Genomic DNA, 14,909 nt, shown 5'->3' on the forward strand with positions numbered 1-14,909 from the left:
TATAATCGTTCGGGCTATTTTCGATCTGCGATTTTCGATCGGATCCCCCCCCAATGATCCGTGAGTCCGTGAGTCATTTCGTCTGGTGCTTATGGTTATCGTGGATCATTTATCGAAATTACGAGAGCGGGGAGATGGTATATATAAATAGTAAAATGTATTTTAAAAATATTCCATAAAAAATATCAAGTACAGATTCTTCGTAGAATACTTATGCTAAGCTTAATCAAGGCACTGGTATTTACAGAAGCGCTAACATTAACACGCCGGTAGCAGGTGGATTATCGTCTAAGTTTTGCGCAAAGTATTTACAGCGAGAGAGGCTTAAACTACTAAAGCGACACGTCTCCGACGTTTTCATAATATTTTTGTTATACGCGAGTCGTATACAAATTGTCCTGAGAGATCAAAACAAAGAGAGAGAGACAGAGAGAGAGAGACAGAGAGAGAGAGAGAGAGAGAGAGAGAGAGAGAGAGAGAGAGAGAGAGAGAGAGAGAGAGAGAAGGAGAGGGAGGGATGGAGGGAAGGAAGGAGAGAATGAGAACAATCGTCGAGTGTCGCAACGCACTTCCTGCGAGTGATAGGAAATTTATAATAGAAAAAATATCCGCAATCGTAACGTCATTCTCGACAATGTATGCAATGAAATATGTATTGCATACGAGTATGCCTCGAGTTATATTATTATAATGAATACAGTCACGCGCTAGAGTCGAAGGTACATTCGTAACAAATCTCATACGTTTCCGCGAGCGCTTCGCGCGGCTCGTGATATCTTCACATAGGCGGACGATAATCGCATTTTTCGTCAATGAACCGACAGCGAACTCGATCGGGGCTCATCTCGGAATTAAGGCACGTAAATACGTTTGCATGTGCGACAAGACGCTATCAAAGATAGACTCTCGAGGAGAGTCGTCGAGGAAAGAAAGTCGCCGATTGTTATTCGCTCGCTGCGATCGCGTGCAACCGGCGGAGCAGCTTCAATACGCGTCGCAATTGCGTCATTGGCGTCTCCTAACTGCACTATCGATTTATTGTGAAATTAATTATTCAACCACGCGGACACGACGTGTCGAAACGATGGTGTGTCGCTGTGACGGCTTTACGTTAATATCGTGTTAATACGTGGCAGTGAATACGTACGATTACATCGAGTAGCGGCGGCTTAATTGTGCCACGTGTCAAGGCTGTTTTGCCGGTTAGCGACGAATATATTCGAGCGATCGCTTCTTCGATCGAGCCGGCTGTCGCGCTTCTCCACATACACAGATACAGTGGTGCTTGCTTTCCGGTGGTGCTGCCGGTGTGGCTTCATTTTTCCCGAATACTCCGTGAGAAAAAGTTTCAAGTACAAAATATAGCCTTAAGTTTATTGTGACGCGCGACTCCTCCTCCTCCTCCCACTTACGATTAATTAAGGCACTTGTATTTACAGATGCTTTTGATTGTGTCTCGCAGCGTTTCAAGTCGTTCCAACACGGCGCGCGTCAACAAGTTAGGTCGAGCGAGGAGACGATAGAGGGCAGAAGAAGCGCGAATAATGCACGTATACGCTTTTCCTTGGCAATTTCCCAACCTCGCGGGTAAGTTTATACATACATTACGTGTATTGTATTCGGCATTTATCGTCCTCTCGCCGGCTGACTTTACTTTTTGACACACACACTGTATACCTCGTCCGCCTTATTTTTCTTTTATGCGATACCTTAAGCATAAATATATTTGTATACATATATATTTGTATGTATCAAATAGCGCGATGCATAATAAACGCAAGATGTAATAAATATTTCGCTAACATCGGCTTTACGTATAAATAAGAGTGTCGCGTTTCTCGCTTCTCAAACACCTCAAACCACGTGAATAATGTAAAAATTTAATAAAAATATCGTATAAACGATCACAAGGATATCCGTACAACAAGGATTTTATCGTTCTTATTATAGCACGTAGAGTCGTATATTATAGCACGCGCACACGTTACGTGCGTTATGCACATCTATCATAATTCTATAGTTACGCGGCGTTCTTTCGGTTATCGATAAAAAGTGACTTCAATAATAATCAAATTCACGATGTAATTAAATTAACTGTATCCGTGTTATATATGTATACATACATATACGACGCACAAATGGCCGAGCAGGTATTTCTTTCTGGAAGCGCAAAGTGCCATTGCTAAGAGGAATTAACGTACATTTCTTTCTCTATTGCTCTTAAAGAAAGATCATCGATTAATGCAGTTGAGAATGCCTTACGGAGGTAACCGAGTCGATCTGATATGTGAAGTTAACCCAATCTAATGTGTATGTGTGTGTGTGTGTGTGTGTGTGTGTGTTTGCGTGTAGATGTATGATAACTGATTTCTTAAATAAATATATCATTTGCATTAAATAAACGTTCAACATCCGTAATAGTTTTACCTCCCTACTATCCAAAAGACGACATTGAGACTTCGCCGTCAGCGTCCAAGCGTCTCTCGTCGCTGTAAGTACGATTTTCCAACTTTTCTTATCGATCGCAAATGCAACGCGACGTCAAGTTCGGATGTTGCGCATTTTAGCGAGTGAATCTTCGTTCTGGGCTGAAGATGAGATCATGCGAAATTTCATCGAGGCGTATCGCGTGAGGCGCATAGATCGGGCCTCGAATCGATGCGAAACATTGGACTTCTCCCTAGTTGGACCTTATAACTGAAAACAGAAACAGCAAAGAGGAGATTAATACGCTGTATTGATGCGCGATATTAAATTGTTCAACAAATGGGGAACCGGTGTGTGTATTTTTAAGCGATATCGGGGCTTGCGTACTCGCATGCCGGCCAGTACTGTAAACTCAAATATATCATAGATGTGAAAATACTCGATGAAACGATATAAAAATGCTCGGGTTGTATTCGACAAACATTACGTAGCGTCGTAAGAATCGCGTTTCCTTTAGATTGTTTCGTGAGATCTCGTGGATCATTCTTCGCGAACGCGAAAATTTCTCCCCTGTGACGACCGTTACGGCGCGAGTGCGCACACCCGTGTGTGCACCCTCGTCTAAGATTTATATCGAAAGAAAACAGTCTCCACCACAATTTCATGATCCATCGTAGGGAATAAGGGGAGGAGGAAGGATCTCCCGCGTGTCCTCTCTCTCCAGCGATCCTTTGTCCCGTCTCGCGCTATTGTGTTCCGTTCGCTGGATCGCGTGGATCGTTCGTTTACCTGAATCGGGGAAGAATTAAATTCAGAAACGGACGGCCGAATCGCACGGATGTCCCGTAGATTCCGGATATGTCCGTGGGAAAGAAGGAAGAAAAACGCGAGTACGAATACAACGTGGCAAATCCTCGTCTCGTCGTCAGGCAGGAAACGTCGTCGGACGGCAAGAGGTACGGGATGGGTCCTGATGCAAAAGGAATCTCAGTTCTTTTTCTACTTTACAGTTCATTGAATCGCAAAATTCAACGGACAACAATAAAAATACGCGACTGATAACCAGCCGCAGTTCGTCATATTTTTGCGCAATAGGAAAGATATTACAGGATCAGCGATTTCGTAGTCCGGCAGCGAAACAAACACTGGATCTCTTTCTGCAGCGGCAAACCGATGAAGGACAATTTGAGGAATAGGAAAGGGAGTATACATGTGTCTGTGTGCATGGTAAATGAAAATGACGAGAGATAAACTGGAGAAAGAGAGAGAGAGAGAGAGAGAGAGAGAGAGAGAGAGAGAGAGAGAGAGAGAGAGAGAGAGAGAGGACTGCCACGCCCGCACTTTTAAGGTCCTGGAGGCCGACAAACGAAGAGTCTTTGGCGCTCTATGCGTTGTTTCGAGTCTGGAAATCTTCAATCTCCTTATGCTCTGCTTATCTGACGCACCTTATCGCCTTGTGATAAATACGAAGCAGAATTCAAGAAGCACGCACGTGTCTCGCGGAGCATCGTGCAACTTATTTCTCTTCGCTTTTCAACAGTACGTTTAAGAATAGCGCGTAAACTTTTCATCGGACTGATGTCGTGCGCAAACGCCCAAACAATTGAAAAGTTCTCGAATTACGAAGAATTGAAATATCAAATAATTGCAACGTAAGGATAAAGTCTCTCAGAGGTTACTGTACAGTCAATTTATAATACGAGAGAAATAAAATATGGTAAGAGCCCATGATGTATCTTCTCAAGGCCGGCAAGACGGATTTGCGGAAAGTCGTGAATTCAGCGGCACATACCGAAATCGGCTTCAAACGGTCGTCGCAGTCGTCGTTGCTTCGAAGCCGACGCATTGCCATGCTGGTAATGTTTATTGATAAGATAACTAACATGCGGGTTCCACCAGCATAATTGTTCGTTGGATACGTTGTTCCACGTACTGAATATCCGCGCGGAGCGAGAAGACGCAGGCGACGTCGGCAAACGCGACTGCGGCATGATCGCTGCGGACATGATCGCGTGCTCGTTTTGCGAGCATATAATAGTAACAGTAGCAGCAATAACAGCAGTAATAGCAGTAATAATATTAGCAGCGGTAGTAGCAGAGTAATTAAATACAGTAAGTAAATCGAGTTGACGCATCTCATCCGGCACGAGCGGTCGTTAGTCGCGCGTTTGGTTTTCGAGGAATAATTTTCCACGCAAAGAAAATCGGACACGAATGCCGGCGAGAATAATCGTTTCCGCCGAATACAGAAGCCGCAACGTCATTAGGACAAACGATCACGGGGAAATGGGGGGAGGGGGGAGACACGCGCGCGTTCTATCTCGCGCGCGGGAAACGTTATCCGCGCGTCGCGCGAGAGGAGTCAGGAGTCATTTTCGAGGGTCTCGCTCGGATTCGAATAACGGATAAAGCTCTATCTCTTTTTCTACCTCGTTATTTCCTCTTTACGTAAAGCGGATTTATGGACTCCGGCGTCGGCGCGCCCGGCGAAGGGTCCCGAGAAAAATTCTCACGATTACGTCGCCGGTGCGCGACCGTATCTCTCACGCGCCATATTTAATCTCCGTAATACGTTTCAATTATTAAAGCGAGACGCGATCATTATTCGCCGCAAACTTTAAGCCCGCGCCATCTCCGCTCGCGCGCAAGCGGAAGGAGGCACACACGCCTCGCCGCGAAAGTTTCTCGTATCAACGCGACGTTACGCGCTACACTTGGATTAATCGCGGCCGAACGCCGTGAATCATCCCGCGCTTAATTCGCATAACGCGTTTCCGTTATCGGTGTAATACGTTATTCGGAAAAAAGAGGGAGCTTAATTGGACTGCCCGTGGCTCGCGAGCGCCACGAGGGGCGGAGATCGAGAGAGCCGGGCTCAGCTCGCGAATTAACGCGGGGTTAAGGCCTCCGCGGGTCTCTATGCCCCTCGCGAGAGACGAACTCTCTCGCAGGCGAGGAAGAAAACCGGCACAGAGAGCGGTCGCACGCACGCACGCACGCACGCACGCACGCACCGATATACGTGACCGGGAACCGAGCGAGGAATTTATTAAATTAATTTGCCGTGACGACGCATCTCGTAAACTTCGTAGATGACCTCACTTTATAATTGTCGGGAATTACTTGCCGGCCGGCCGCGAGGCCCGCTCCGGGCCCTCGAGAACGCGCGAGAGCCTCCTTGTGCTCCCTGCCGTTCTCGTCGCGCCGATACGCTCCTTCAATAACACGCGCTGAGAAACGGTAGGAGCGCGGCCAGATAGAACAGAAAAAGAGAGACGGCAGGAGAAACCGACGAAGGGACGCCGCAAAGCTGGCGCGACTTTACCGATCGATTTTATCGATCGATCCGATTGGGGTCGTCGGACCGGATAGACCTCAGCTGAGTTTTTACTCCACGTGACGTTGCCGTAATCGTTACCTCATCCCTCACCGAGGAATGCCTCCTTGGTTCTCTTGTTTCTCTTGTTTCAATGGCGGAATTGGGAGAGAAAAGCGACATCATATGGTTGACCGGAGCGACGTCGAGCTTCTGTCGTTCTCTCCAGTCGATCAACATGTACGCGTCCATCAGTGTTGTATACGTCGGTCCGCGCACACAGCACGTGCGCGTTACGCGCGTTTCTAAGGAAACCGCGACTTCTATTTGCGGCACCGGCGACTCTGGCACCGTCCGCTAACTGATTCTTTTCCCCGTCGTAATCGCGACTTATCCCAGGGTCGGACAGATCCATTTCTGGGTTAGTAATCAACACGTGGAAATTAATGGGGATGCAGAAGATGGAGACGCAAATGAAAAACTTCTGAAGGAATGAAAAAAATGCAAACTTTATTTTGCTGAAGAAAAGCTACCAAATCTGTAGAAACGTTGACCCAATCAGCCAAGGCCGGATAAAAATGGGAATAGAAAGGTTTTAATAACAAACAATCGTGTTAACGAGTAAATGGGACCAATGGGACACCAAAAGACCTGTCCTTATTGACGTTTACGTTAAACTTCGACCCCACCACAGTCCTCTTTCCTCCTCCGGTGCCTAATATTGTATGGAACATCAGAACAGTGGCAGAATGGCAAGCTGTCCCTCTTCGCATTCGCGCATAGATACTCCACGTCTCGTGTGTGTGTGTGTGTGTGTGTGTGTGTGTGTGTGCAAGATTCCCCTAAGTGGACTTGGGGAAAATGAATAGCCGGGTCGTGAGACGAACATGTGTCGGATACCCATGGGAATCGATGATCGGCAATTGGAAACCGAGAAGATTGAGGAAGGTCTGGTCGCGAGATATTTCGAGGAGGATATCCAACATATGGCTAGACGTTCCGCCACTTCCGTTCGTGGTCGCGCGCTTTTAAGATGACTACGCCACGACTCACCACTGGCCATGTGTCCCCCAAATTGCATACTGTAGACCATTAAGAATGTTGTGACCTTCGATGCACGAAGCTCAGAACATATGTATAATAGGGGAAAGAAATTGGAGTTGCATATGCGTGGATCACACAGTAGTGATGCCTCCGAAGCCGGAACTTTCGCCGTGGAAGAATCTAAATCGAGGTCCAAATTCCACCATGTCCGACATATTGCGGTCGCTACTATCAATAGAACTTAACTTTACGGGTACTAGTTATGTATCCAGGTGGTGGGTTACACTCGGGTACCCGGATACCTAATCTACTCAGATAGCTGGATACCTAAAGGTATGGACAGTAATCAGGTGCTCGGATATTTCGGGGTGTCCATAAGTATCCACAAGTGATTTTTATTCTTATTATTTTTGTAACTTCCTATTCAGACACCCAGATATCCAAATGTTCGACTAATTTGAGTTTACTTAAGTAGCTAGGTAATACCAGAAAAACTTAAAAGGCTGGCTAGCACCCGAGGGTGCTTGAAATTGAACACCACTGATCACGTTAATTTCAAGAATAAGATGTATCTTTGGTTTTGTTGTTTATTTAGATGTAATTAGAAGCGATATCCAAAGCGATGAAAATGACCTCCTTGCGGTAAGCTTCGATAATAATTCGATGTCGCGAGCTGTCCTTATAAGGGTACTTCGTTTTTACGATAAAGTCTCTCGAGAGGGTTTGCTCGAAGAGTACGAAGGAGGAGACGATCGCGACGACCAAGTGTCACGTCGGCACGCACTTCGCAAAGTGGTCTCGGTACGTAAAGTTTATTTTTGGGCTCGGCGGCGACGTAGCACGTGTTCGACGCTTCGCCTCGAACACGAGTTTCCACTTGGCGGCGCTTCCGCGACGCGGGTATCACGTGTGCATCCTGAGCGCATCGGCAACGCAACTCGCCATGACACCGCCGTCCAAAGAGACATTTCCACCCTCGCCTAGCGTATCGCTTTTTAAAAGGGCTTCTTTTGCTTATCGCGCAACCGGGCGTCGCTTAAGATCGAAACTAACCCTTACCAAGTCTGATGACCCTTACCCCCTCTCTTCGTTCTCTCTTGAGACGTAACAAACCGAAACCGAAGTGTCTTATTATTCGTAGCGAAGCGGAGGAGAGCGTTTTCTTTTTTTTTTTTTTTTTTTGGAAAATACGTTGCATTGACCGACGTACAATTTTCCATTTGAAAAATTAAATTTGCCCACCTCCTTCATACTTATTCGTGAGTGCGAGCGCGACCTTTCCCACAATTAGCGTTCATCGACCGAACTGACGTGGCTTTCCAATTCGAACGGACTGCCGTTAAACTTGTCGGGGACTCACCTATGGTTACACGTGCGTCAGCCGTTGCGTGTGCTGTTGATGGACGAGCCTGCCCTGTTCCTGTTCCCACCAGCTGACGACGTCCATGAATTCCCCCGTCTCGGTGATCTCCTGCTTGTAGTAGAGGGCTCCCGAGAAGGTGTCCGGACTGGTCGCGTAGATGGTCGTTGCGCCCTCTTCGCTGTCACCGGCGCCGCTGTAGGGCGACAGGATCTGCGGTTCCAGATTCTCCTCGTTTTGAGTATAATACTCGGACGGCGGCGAGGCCGCGGAGTTCGGCGAGAGATTCCTGGAGAAATTTTGCCCGCTTGTTACAGTGCGCGGCTCCAGGTTTTCCTCGTCACCGCCCGGCGATGCATAGTACTCGCGCGGCGATGGCTCGGCCGTTCGATTGGGGGACAATCTACGAAGAGAGAAGAGGACGAGATCAGCGTGGCTGGAGCGAAAAGCGCCAAAACACGTTTCCGCTGGGATGTTCTGGGATGTCTCTGCTTTCCTTTCCAGCCGTTCGGTTCAACGCTCGGGATTTACCTGGATAGTGTGATCCTCGATTTCACGTTACTCCCGTCCTCCTCCTCGTCCAATTGCTCTCCCTCGTCGTCTTCCGCGGCCAATACGTCGTCCTCAAGAGCGAGTCTCTCACCGGAACCGTTATGAGTCGAAGAGACGACGCTGCTGGTCGGAGAAGGGACGCACTGTGCCCCAGCACCAGTACTGGAGTCGTACTCGACGCCATCGGCCTCGGCTAGAAGCCTCTGAAGGCCTCGGATGTACTCCACCGCCATCCTCAGTGTCTCCACCTTGGACAGCTTCTTACCCCTGTCCCCGTAACCCGCGGCAATGTGGCTCGGAATGTGTTGTCTCAACGTGGCGAATCCGTTGTTCACCTGCTTCACGCGATTCCGCTCCCGAGCGTTTCGTCGGGCAACGGCGACGGGTGGCGGTTGCCCATTCTTACCGTGCTTCTTCAGCCTGGAGGGGTCGTAGGGGGGCAACACCGCCGTCGAGCTCGTTGTGTTGCTGGCAGTGTTGCTTTTCGGTACGATCAGCGGCTGGTTGCTGATAATGTTACTCTCGTTGTCTTGTAAGGTCCGCAGCAACATCAGCTGTTCCTGATCGTTTCCGTTGATCTGTACCCTGTTGCAGAACACCGTCACTCCCATGGTCGCCATCTCGCGGCCTCAACGCGGTTACAGTGAGCGCTCTCCTTGGGCCACGTCGCTCGTTCAGCTTGATCTGCGAATTAGTGCGAACAGAACGTGTGATTCACCGCGGTCGAAATTCGCCCTCGAGTTGAGGGGGAAAGGTTTCCTTTCCCTTTCTCGCGAAGCTCTCAATTCTCCGAACGATCTCTGAGCGATTGGGCCGAGGGATCGTTGAGGATCTTTCGGAGCACGAGTTCGACGAAAAAACTTGCAACGTACAAGTGTCGCGCGAACGAGAGAGATGGAGAGAGAGAGAGAGAGAGAGAGAGAGAGAGGGAGAGAGAGAGAGAGAGACGAGGGGACGACTGCGCGTGTTGAGAGTATCGTTGAGAGAGCGTCTTGCCGGCGAATTGCCGGGATTCCGCAAAGCGACGTGTAAATTTGGTGTATCGTGTATCGTATACCCAGCAATCTCCACAATAGCGTCGATTAAACGAGTCGCGCTAGGAGCCGACCGGTCGATAAGCGACGCTAATGCTCGTCGAGGACGAACCTAATTGGTGGACTTATAAATAAAAGCTGCTGCGTTCTCTCCGCTGGAGACAAAGGCGATTATCGCGACCGGCCGTGTGCCGTTGGACGACGCTCCGATTGGATATCAATTTGAATCTGGGTCGAAGCTGTCGCTCGTGAAAAAGCGTTTCGAGGACTCGACGTGCGACGCTTTTGAACTGTGATTAATGATACTGCGATTGATAAAGCACGAAATCTCTCCTCGCGAAGGAGCGTCGTGTCCCTTCTCCCTTTCCCCAACCGCTTGCGACTCTTTTATTCTTCGCGATCGAAGTACGAAAACATTTGGATGTAGGTCTCAGCGAGTGGTCGCAGCAATAAGTCTGTGGTCTCTTCTTCCTCTACTAACCCACGAAGCTGATGACCCGAACCGAGATCCAATTGTCTCGCTGCCGGTCGCCGCGGCTTAAGTAAAGCATGAGGTCACCGTCTATTCTTCTCCGCGACGGTCGTCGACTCCTCGGAAACTATTGTCCAGATCTCCCAAAACAAACGCGCACGAGACGTGTTGGACCGTATTTCCGACGTCGGCACTCTCCAGCCGCGTGTCTCTCCAGCGTGTCGCGCGTCAAATCCGATGGAAATCGATTCTGCGCACGTATCGTGCACGCTCCCGACACTGATTGCCAATTACGAGCCGGGACACAAACGATCGCCGGATAATTCAGCTCGAATTAAGCCCCGCGAGAATCTGCTTGTACGTCGTACAAGCTACACCCGGGACCACCGTATCGAGAAACTTTGAGAGAGGTTGCGTCTTGAAAATAACGCGCGCCCCCAATTGGGTACTTGCCGAATATCAAGGCGACTTCTGATGAGGTTGCTGTCGCACGACGTTTGCCATGAAGATGAGATTTGCGCACGACACGTACAGTCCCTTCGAACGTCTTTACTTGAGGAACATTCTATCTCGTCCTGGAGGGAGAAATCTAACTAGACTAAAGGCACTTGGATTTCTCTCGTCAACGGCACAAAATTATTCTCCCCTCTCTCTCTCTCTCTCTCTCTCTCTCTCTCTCTCTCTCTCTCTCTCTCTCTCGTGGATATTTCTCCGTGCAGCGTCATCAATCGGCGCACTTTCGTCTCTCTGATTAGTACGTTAATTTGCGCATCGTACGTTGCACATGCAATGGACACAAATATCGAGTTGCCATGCAGATTGAGCTTCCGATCACGAGCACAGTCTCACTGACAAATCACCGTGTCGTCCATTTCGAGTGCTTGATACCGCAGATACCGGCCTGACATCCGATCAACCGATGATTAATATCGGCCCGATGTTCGGCGACGAACGATAACTGCCATTTTTGCTCTTGGACTTCTTCCGCGCGGCTTTAATATCGATGTGGGCTCCCGTCAAGCCAAGTTGTTTCGTACCTCAGCTTGAGTCAACGAGGCTGCCGGAATTGGAGCGCTTTCGATCTACCGCTCGTTCTGACCGGTCAGATCAAGATAAATGGTATTAACGATCAACTTTGGGTATCTCATCTACTTGTTTCTATCGTACACACATACACACAATACACGCATACGCACACCCCCCCCTCCCCAGGCACAATTGGCGTTCGCTATTCGTCTACACGAGGTCGTTCCTCCAGGTACTCGGCATACTTGGAGGAAAGTGTCCAATCCAAAAGTCCGCGCACCGAGACATCCACTCTTCACTAGCAAGCAACGCGACGATCCGCGCGCACCACGTGCGATCTGCTCCGCGATTGGAACTTACTCGAGGTGCCCCGTACAAAGGGCCCCTGGTACTAGCTGGAGGCTCACGTCTACCGCCGCCGGAAGAGAGATCCTCACGATCGCATATCACCAGCACCACTGTACGCCGATCGTGCGCCTCCGTGCTACGCACTACATGGCGTCCGCGACGAGAATGAGCGCGGACATCCGATAGATGGATTAGGTTCCAGTATTTTGCCGCACCGCGCCGAGTTGGGTCGTGGGGTTGGGGCGAGAAGGGAGAAGGGCGCCCTGCGCGAGAGGGAGCGAAACCGGCGGCACGGACAGCACACGGTCGGCAAGAGAGGCAGAGAACAAGGGACGGAGGCAGAGAGAGAGAGAGAGAGAGAGAGAGAGAGAGAGGGCGGGAGGGAGAGAGGGGGTGAGAGAGCGAGAGCGAGAGAGAGAGAGAGAGAGAGACAGAAGTGGTGGGGATTTTCAGCACGCGCCGCAGCCCCTCGTTTCTTCTCCCCCGGAATTGAAAAGGGGGACCGTGCGCGCCATATGCCGGTGGAGAGAGAGAGCGTGTGCCGGTTAGGCGACTACGTGTGTGGGTCCTACGGCCCGGCAATAAGTGCGTGACGCACGTCGGTAGGACGCGTGAGTGTGCGTGCATGCATCGTGCGTGCGTGCGTGCGTACCTTGCCCGCAGCTACCACTTCTCGTGTGCCGGTGGTGTCGGGGGCCGCGGGAGACTATACGAAAGACAAAGTGATCCTGGTAATCTAATGCGTAATTGAACGGCGGTCGATACGCGATTAAAGAGAGCCGCGTTATTATGTACTTTGTTCGTTGCTGCCTTACTTGGATACTCGCGCCGACGGCGCGGCGCGGCGCGGCGCGGCGCGGCGCGGCGGAGCGATGTCGTTAAGTGCAGACGCGTTTTGTGTACACATTACTGACGCGGCTTAGCGCCGCGTTATACCCGCTCGCCGGATTTGCGCACGTTCGCTTTTCCATCATACTCCTCATTTATCGCACGTCATCTATGGAGATTTTGACGCGCGCCTGCCGATCGGCTCTCTCGATCGGCCGTTTAACGAAACTTACTCCCGCAGAGCTGCCGCGATTTTCAGGCATGACACGACGATCGGAGATTACCGGTAGATCTCCGCGCTAGATATTCGTGCCAAATAAATGCGTTTCGTGATTTGCATTTTCGCCCCGCTCGAACGGGGCGCTTTAATCTTCACCGTTGAGCGCTCGCGAGCAGAATGCATCATGAGAGAGCACATGTGTGCGCTATGTGTGCCGCAATAAAACCGCAGGAAATATTTGATTTTGTAGCACAATGCAGCGATAATAATAAAGTCGGGTCTCGATGCGGCTCGCGACGTTGCTCCCGCGCGGCGGGGCGGTTTCGCGCGCCTCCGCTAGCTTCTGCTCGCAAATGGACAGGTATTCGCGTGAGCGCGACCGCGACCGCGAACGCTCGCGTGCGCGTTCGCATCAATTTTTTTTAATACAGCCGAGTTCGAAAAGAAACAGAAAGGGAGGAAAAAGTTCGGCGGAATAATTCAATTCCGCTTGTGGCGCGCTTCCTACCGCCGCGCGGCAAAGGACAGGAAGAGCCGCACTCACTGCGTCGCGGAAGTTTCGTGTTTCAGGGCGGTGCACTCGTGAGAATGACGTACGACAGCGAAATATGATTTTGTTCGGGAAAATAAAAAGAAAAACCGGTTCTAAAATCGTCCGAACGGGCGAACATCACGTCGTCTAAATTTTCTGTCTACTCCTCTGTATATTTCGTTACAAAAAATTCCTTGCGTTTCGAACCTGATCTGACGGAGCGAGCGGTGATTATTCGCGGGTTACATCACTTGCGTATCGAGCGAGCGGTGTCAGCCGATGCTGCCGAAGAATCGACAGCAAAATCGACACGAGATACCGAGCGAGTAATCGCAAGTCGCCCCGAGTCCGATGCGAATGGCCCGAATGGATTGAATATTGAATCGGAGCGTGCGAGCGTGATGTGTGTGTGTGTGTGTGTTCGCGTACATCCATAAATTATAATTTAAGAAGCAACCGCGATACAGAAAGCTTTTTATGCCGGGGGCTGCACTGATTATGCCGGAGGGATTGGAGGGTTCGGCAGGATTCGACCTAGATCTGGTCTTCATTTGTACCGCTAAACCTGAGAACCCGAACCCGACCGTACGGCCGAGCCGGAGGCCCGGCCGAATTTATAATACGCGCGTTATTCGAAATGGGGTCCTACCCTCCGCCAGCGGCATTTCAATTTCAGATTCTCGCGAGTCGAATAATTATTTGTTAAAACACGATAAACGTTCGCAACGCGCGTAAGCATCGCGCGTCGGATAAATCCTGACCGATACTCCGCCGTGAGTAATCCCGGGCGGCGCTGGGCGATCGTCGGCGATCGTTGAGAAACGTCACTTCGCAGGGAGCTTCACCGAGCGTTCATCTTCCCGTTCTATAGCAGATGGGAAAAATCCGTTTATGGGAATATATGTTACGCGCCCATAACCCCCACCGGTACGGCGCGGCGTGGCGCGGCGCCACGCTTTTCCCACATGTGAGGAAGATCCGTTCTCTCCGTCGACGAGGATTAACGCGATTCGTGCGCGAATGGTTAACACGTGACATCGCGCGTGAGTCCTTAAAAGCGGTGATTTATGAAATCTTTCCCGTGCGATAGCTCATCCTCTCGCTTCCTCGTCGCTTCCACCCCGCCGACGAAAACCGACGAACGTTGGATCTCCCACACGTGATCCTCTCATTAACCACGTGGATCGAATGATCCCCACGCTTCCTGAGCGAGACCAGACGCTCGTCGGGAAGCAACTCGACGCAAGTCGATTTTTCCGCGTACTCTCGACGTACAATCGGCATTCAGCGCGACGTCCAGCGGAAACGCGAGCCCGGGCAAAGGGGGGTCTACGGCCACCAGGACACCGGCGCGGCCGAGCGAGTGTGAGTATCGTGTCTTAGGACGCGTTAAACGTGCGTAACTCGCCGATTATTATTGCGGGGATAACATACGCCGATCGCCGGCCTTTTCAGCCGCGACGCCGAACCAAAGTCGAAACTGTGTGAGCGCGCGCGCGCGCGCGCATGCGCGGCCCTAGTCCCGTAAAGGGCCCACAAAGTGCCCGGACATGTTGTTATCCGGTGGCCGCGGGTAGACAGAATCAAACATTTTCAAAAGACCCGGGAGAAAAGCTCGCGGGCGAGCTCATTGCGCCGCCGCCGTGTGCAAGCGGACGAACGCCGGCCGCGCATGCAAAGTGATCTGATCCCGATTTACGCATCCAGCCTCGAGCAGGCCCGATCTCTCCGGCCTCTCGATCGCGAGACG

At 50.5% G+C, this 14,909-nt stretch overlaps 1 protein-coding gene across 2 annotated transcripts; it reads right to left on the reverse strand.

Moving 5' to 3' along the window:
• Positions 1–498: 498 nt before the first annotated feature.
• Positions 499–11,767, reverse strand: LOC105182352 (achaete-scute complex protein T8). 2 transcript variants are annotated; one of them, XM_011139711.2, is made up of 4 exons: positions 11,592–11,767; positions 8,679–9,383; positions 8,148–8,550; positions 499–2,697 (listed from the first exon to the last, which is right to left on the reverse strand). In XM_011139711.2, exons 2-3 carry the CDS (start codon positions 9,317–9,319, stop codon positions 8,154–8,156), a joined length of 1,038 nt encoding a protein of 345 aa, XP_011138013.1. In that variant the 5' UTR covers positions 9,320–9,383; positions 11,592–11,767; the 3' UTR covers positions 499–2,697; positions 8,148–8,153. The 2 variants fall into 2 exon arrangements, with proteins under 2 accessions (XP_011138013.1, XP_019696555.1); XM_019840996.2 differs by having other exon boundaries at positions 10,215–11,747.
• Positions 11,768–14,909: the final 3,142 nt, after the last annotated feature.

Source organism: Harpegnathos saltator, unplaced genomic scaffold, assembly GCF_003227715.2.
Source record: "Harpegnathos saltator strain DR-91 unplaced genomic scaffold, Hsal_v8.6 scaffold104, whole genome shotgun sequence".
Lineage (NCBI taxonomy): Eukaryota > Metazoa > Arthropoda > Insecta > Hymenoptera > Formicidae > Harpegnathos > Harpegnathos saltator.

Excerpts from the sequence above, each read along its gene's own strand:
- LOC105182352 (XM_011139711.2), bottom strand. The coding sequence starts at position 9,319 with ATGGCGACCATGGGAGTGACGGTGTTCTGCAACAGGGTACAGATCAAC. Across the intron at positions 8,551-8,678 it reads TCGAGGATCACACTATCCAG|ATTGTCCCCCAATCGAACGG; the intron begins GTAAATCCCGAG and ends CTCTCTTCGTAG.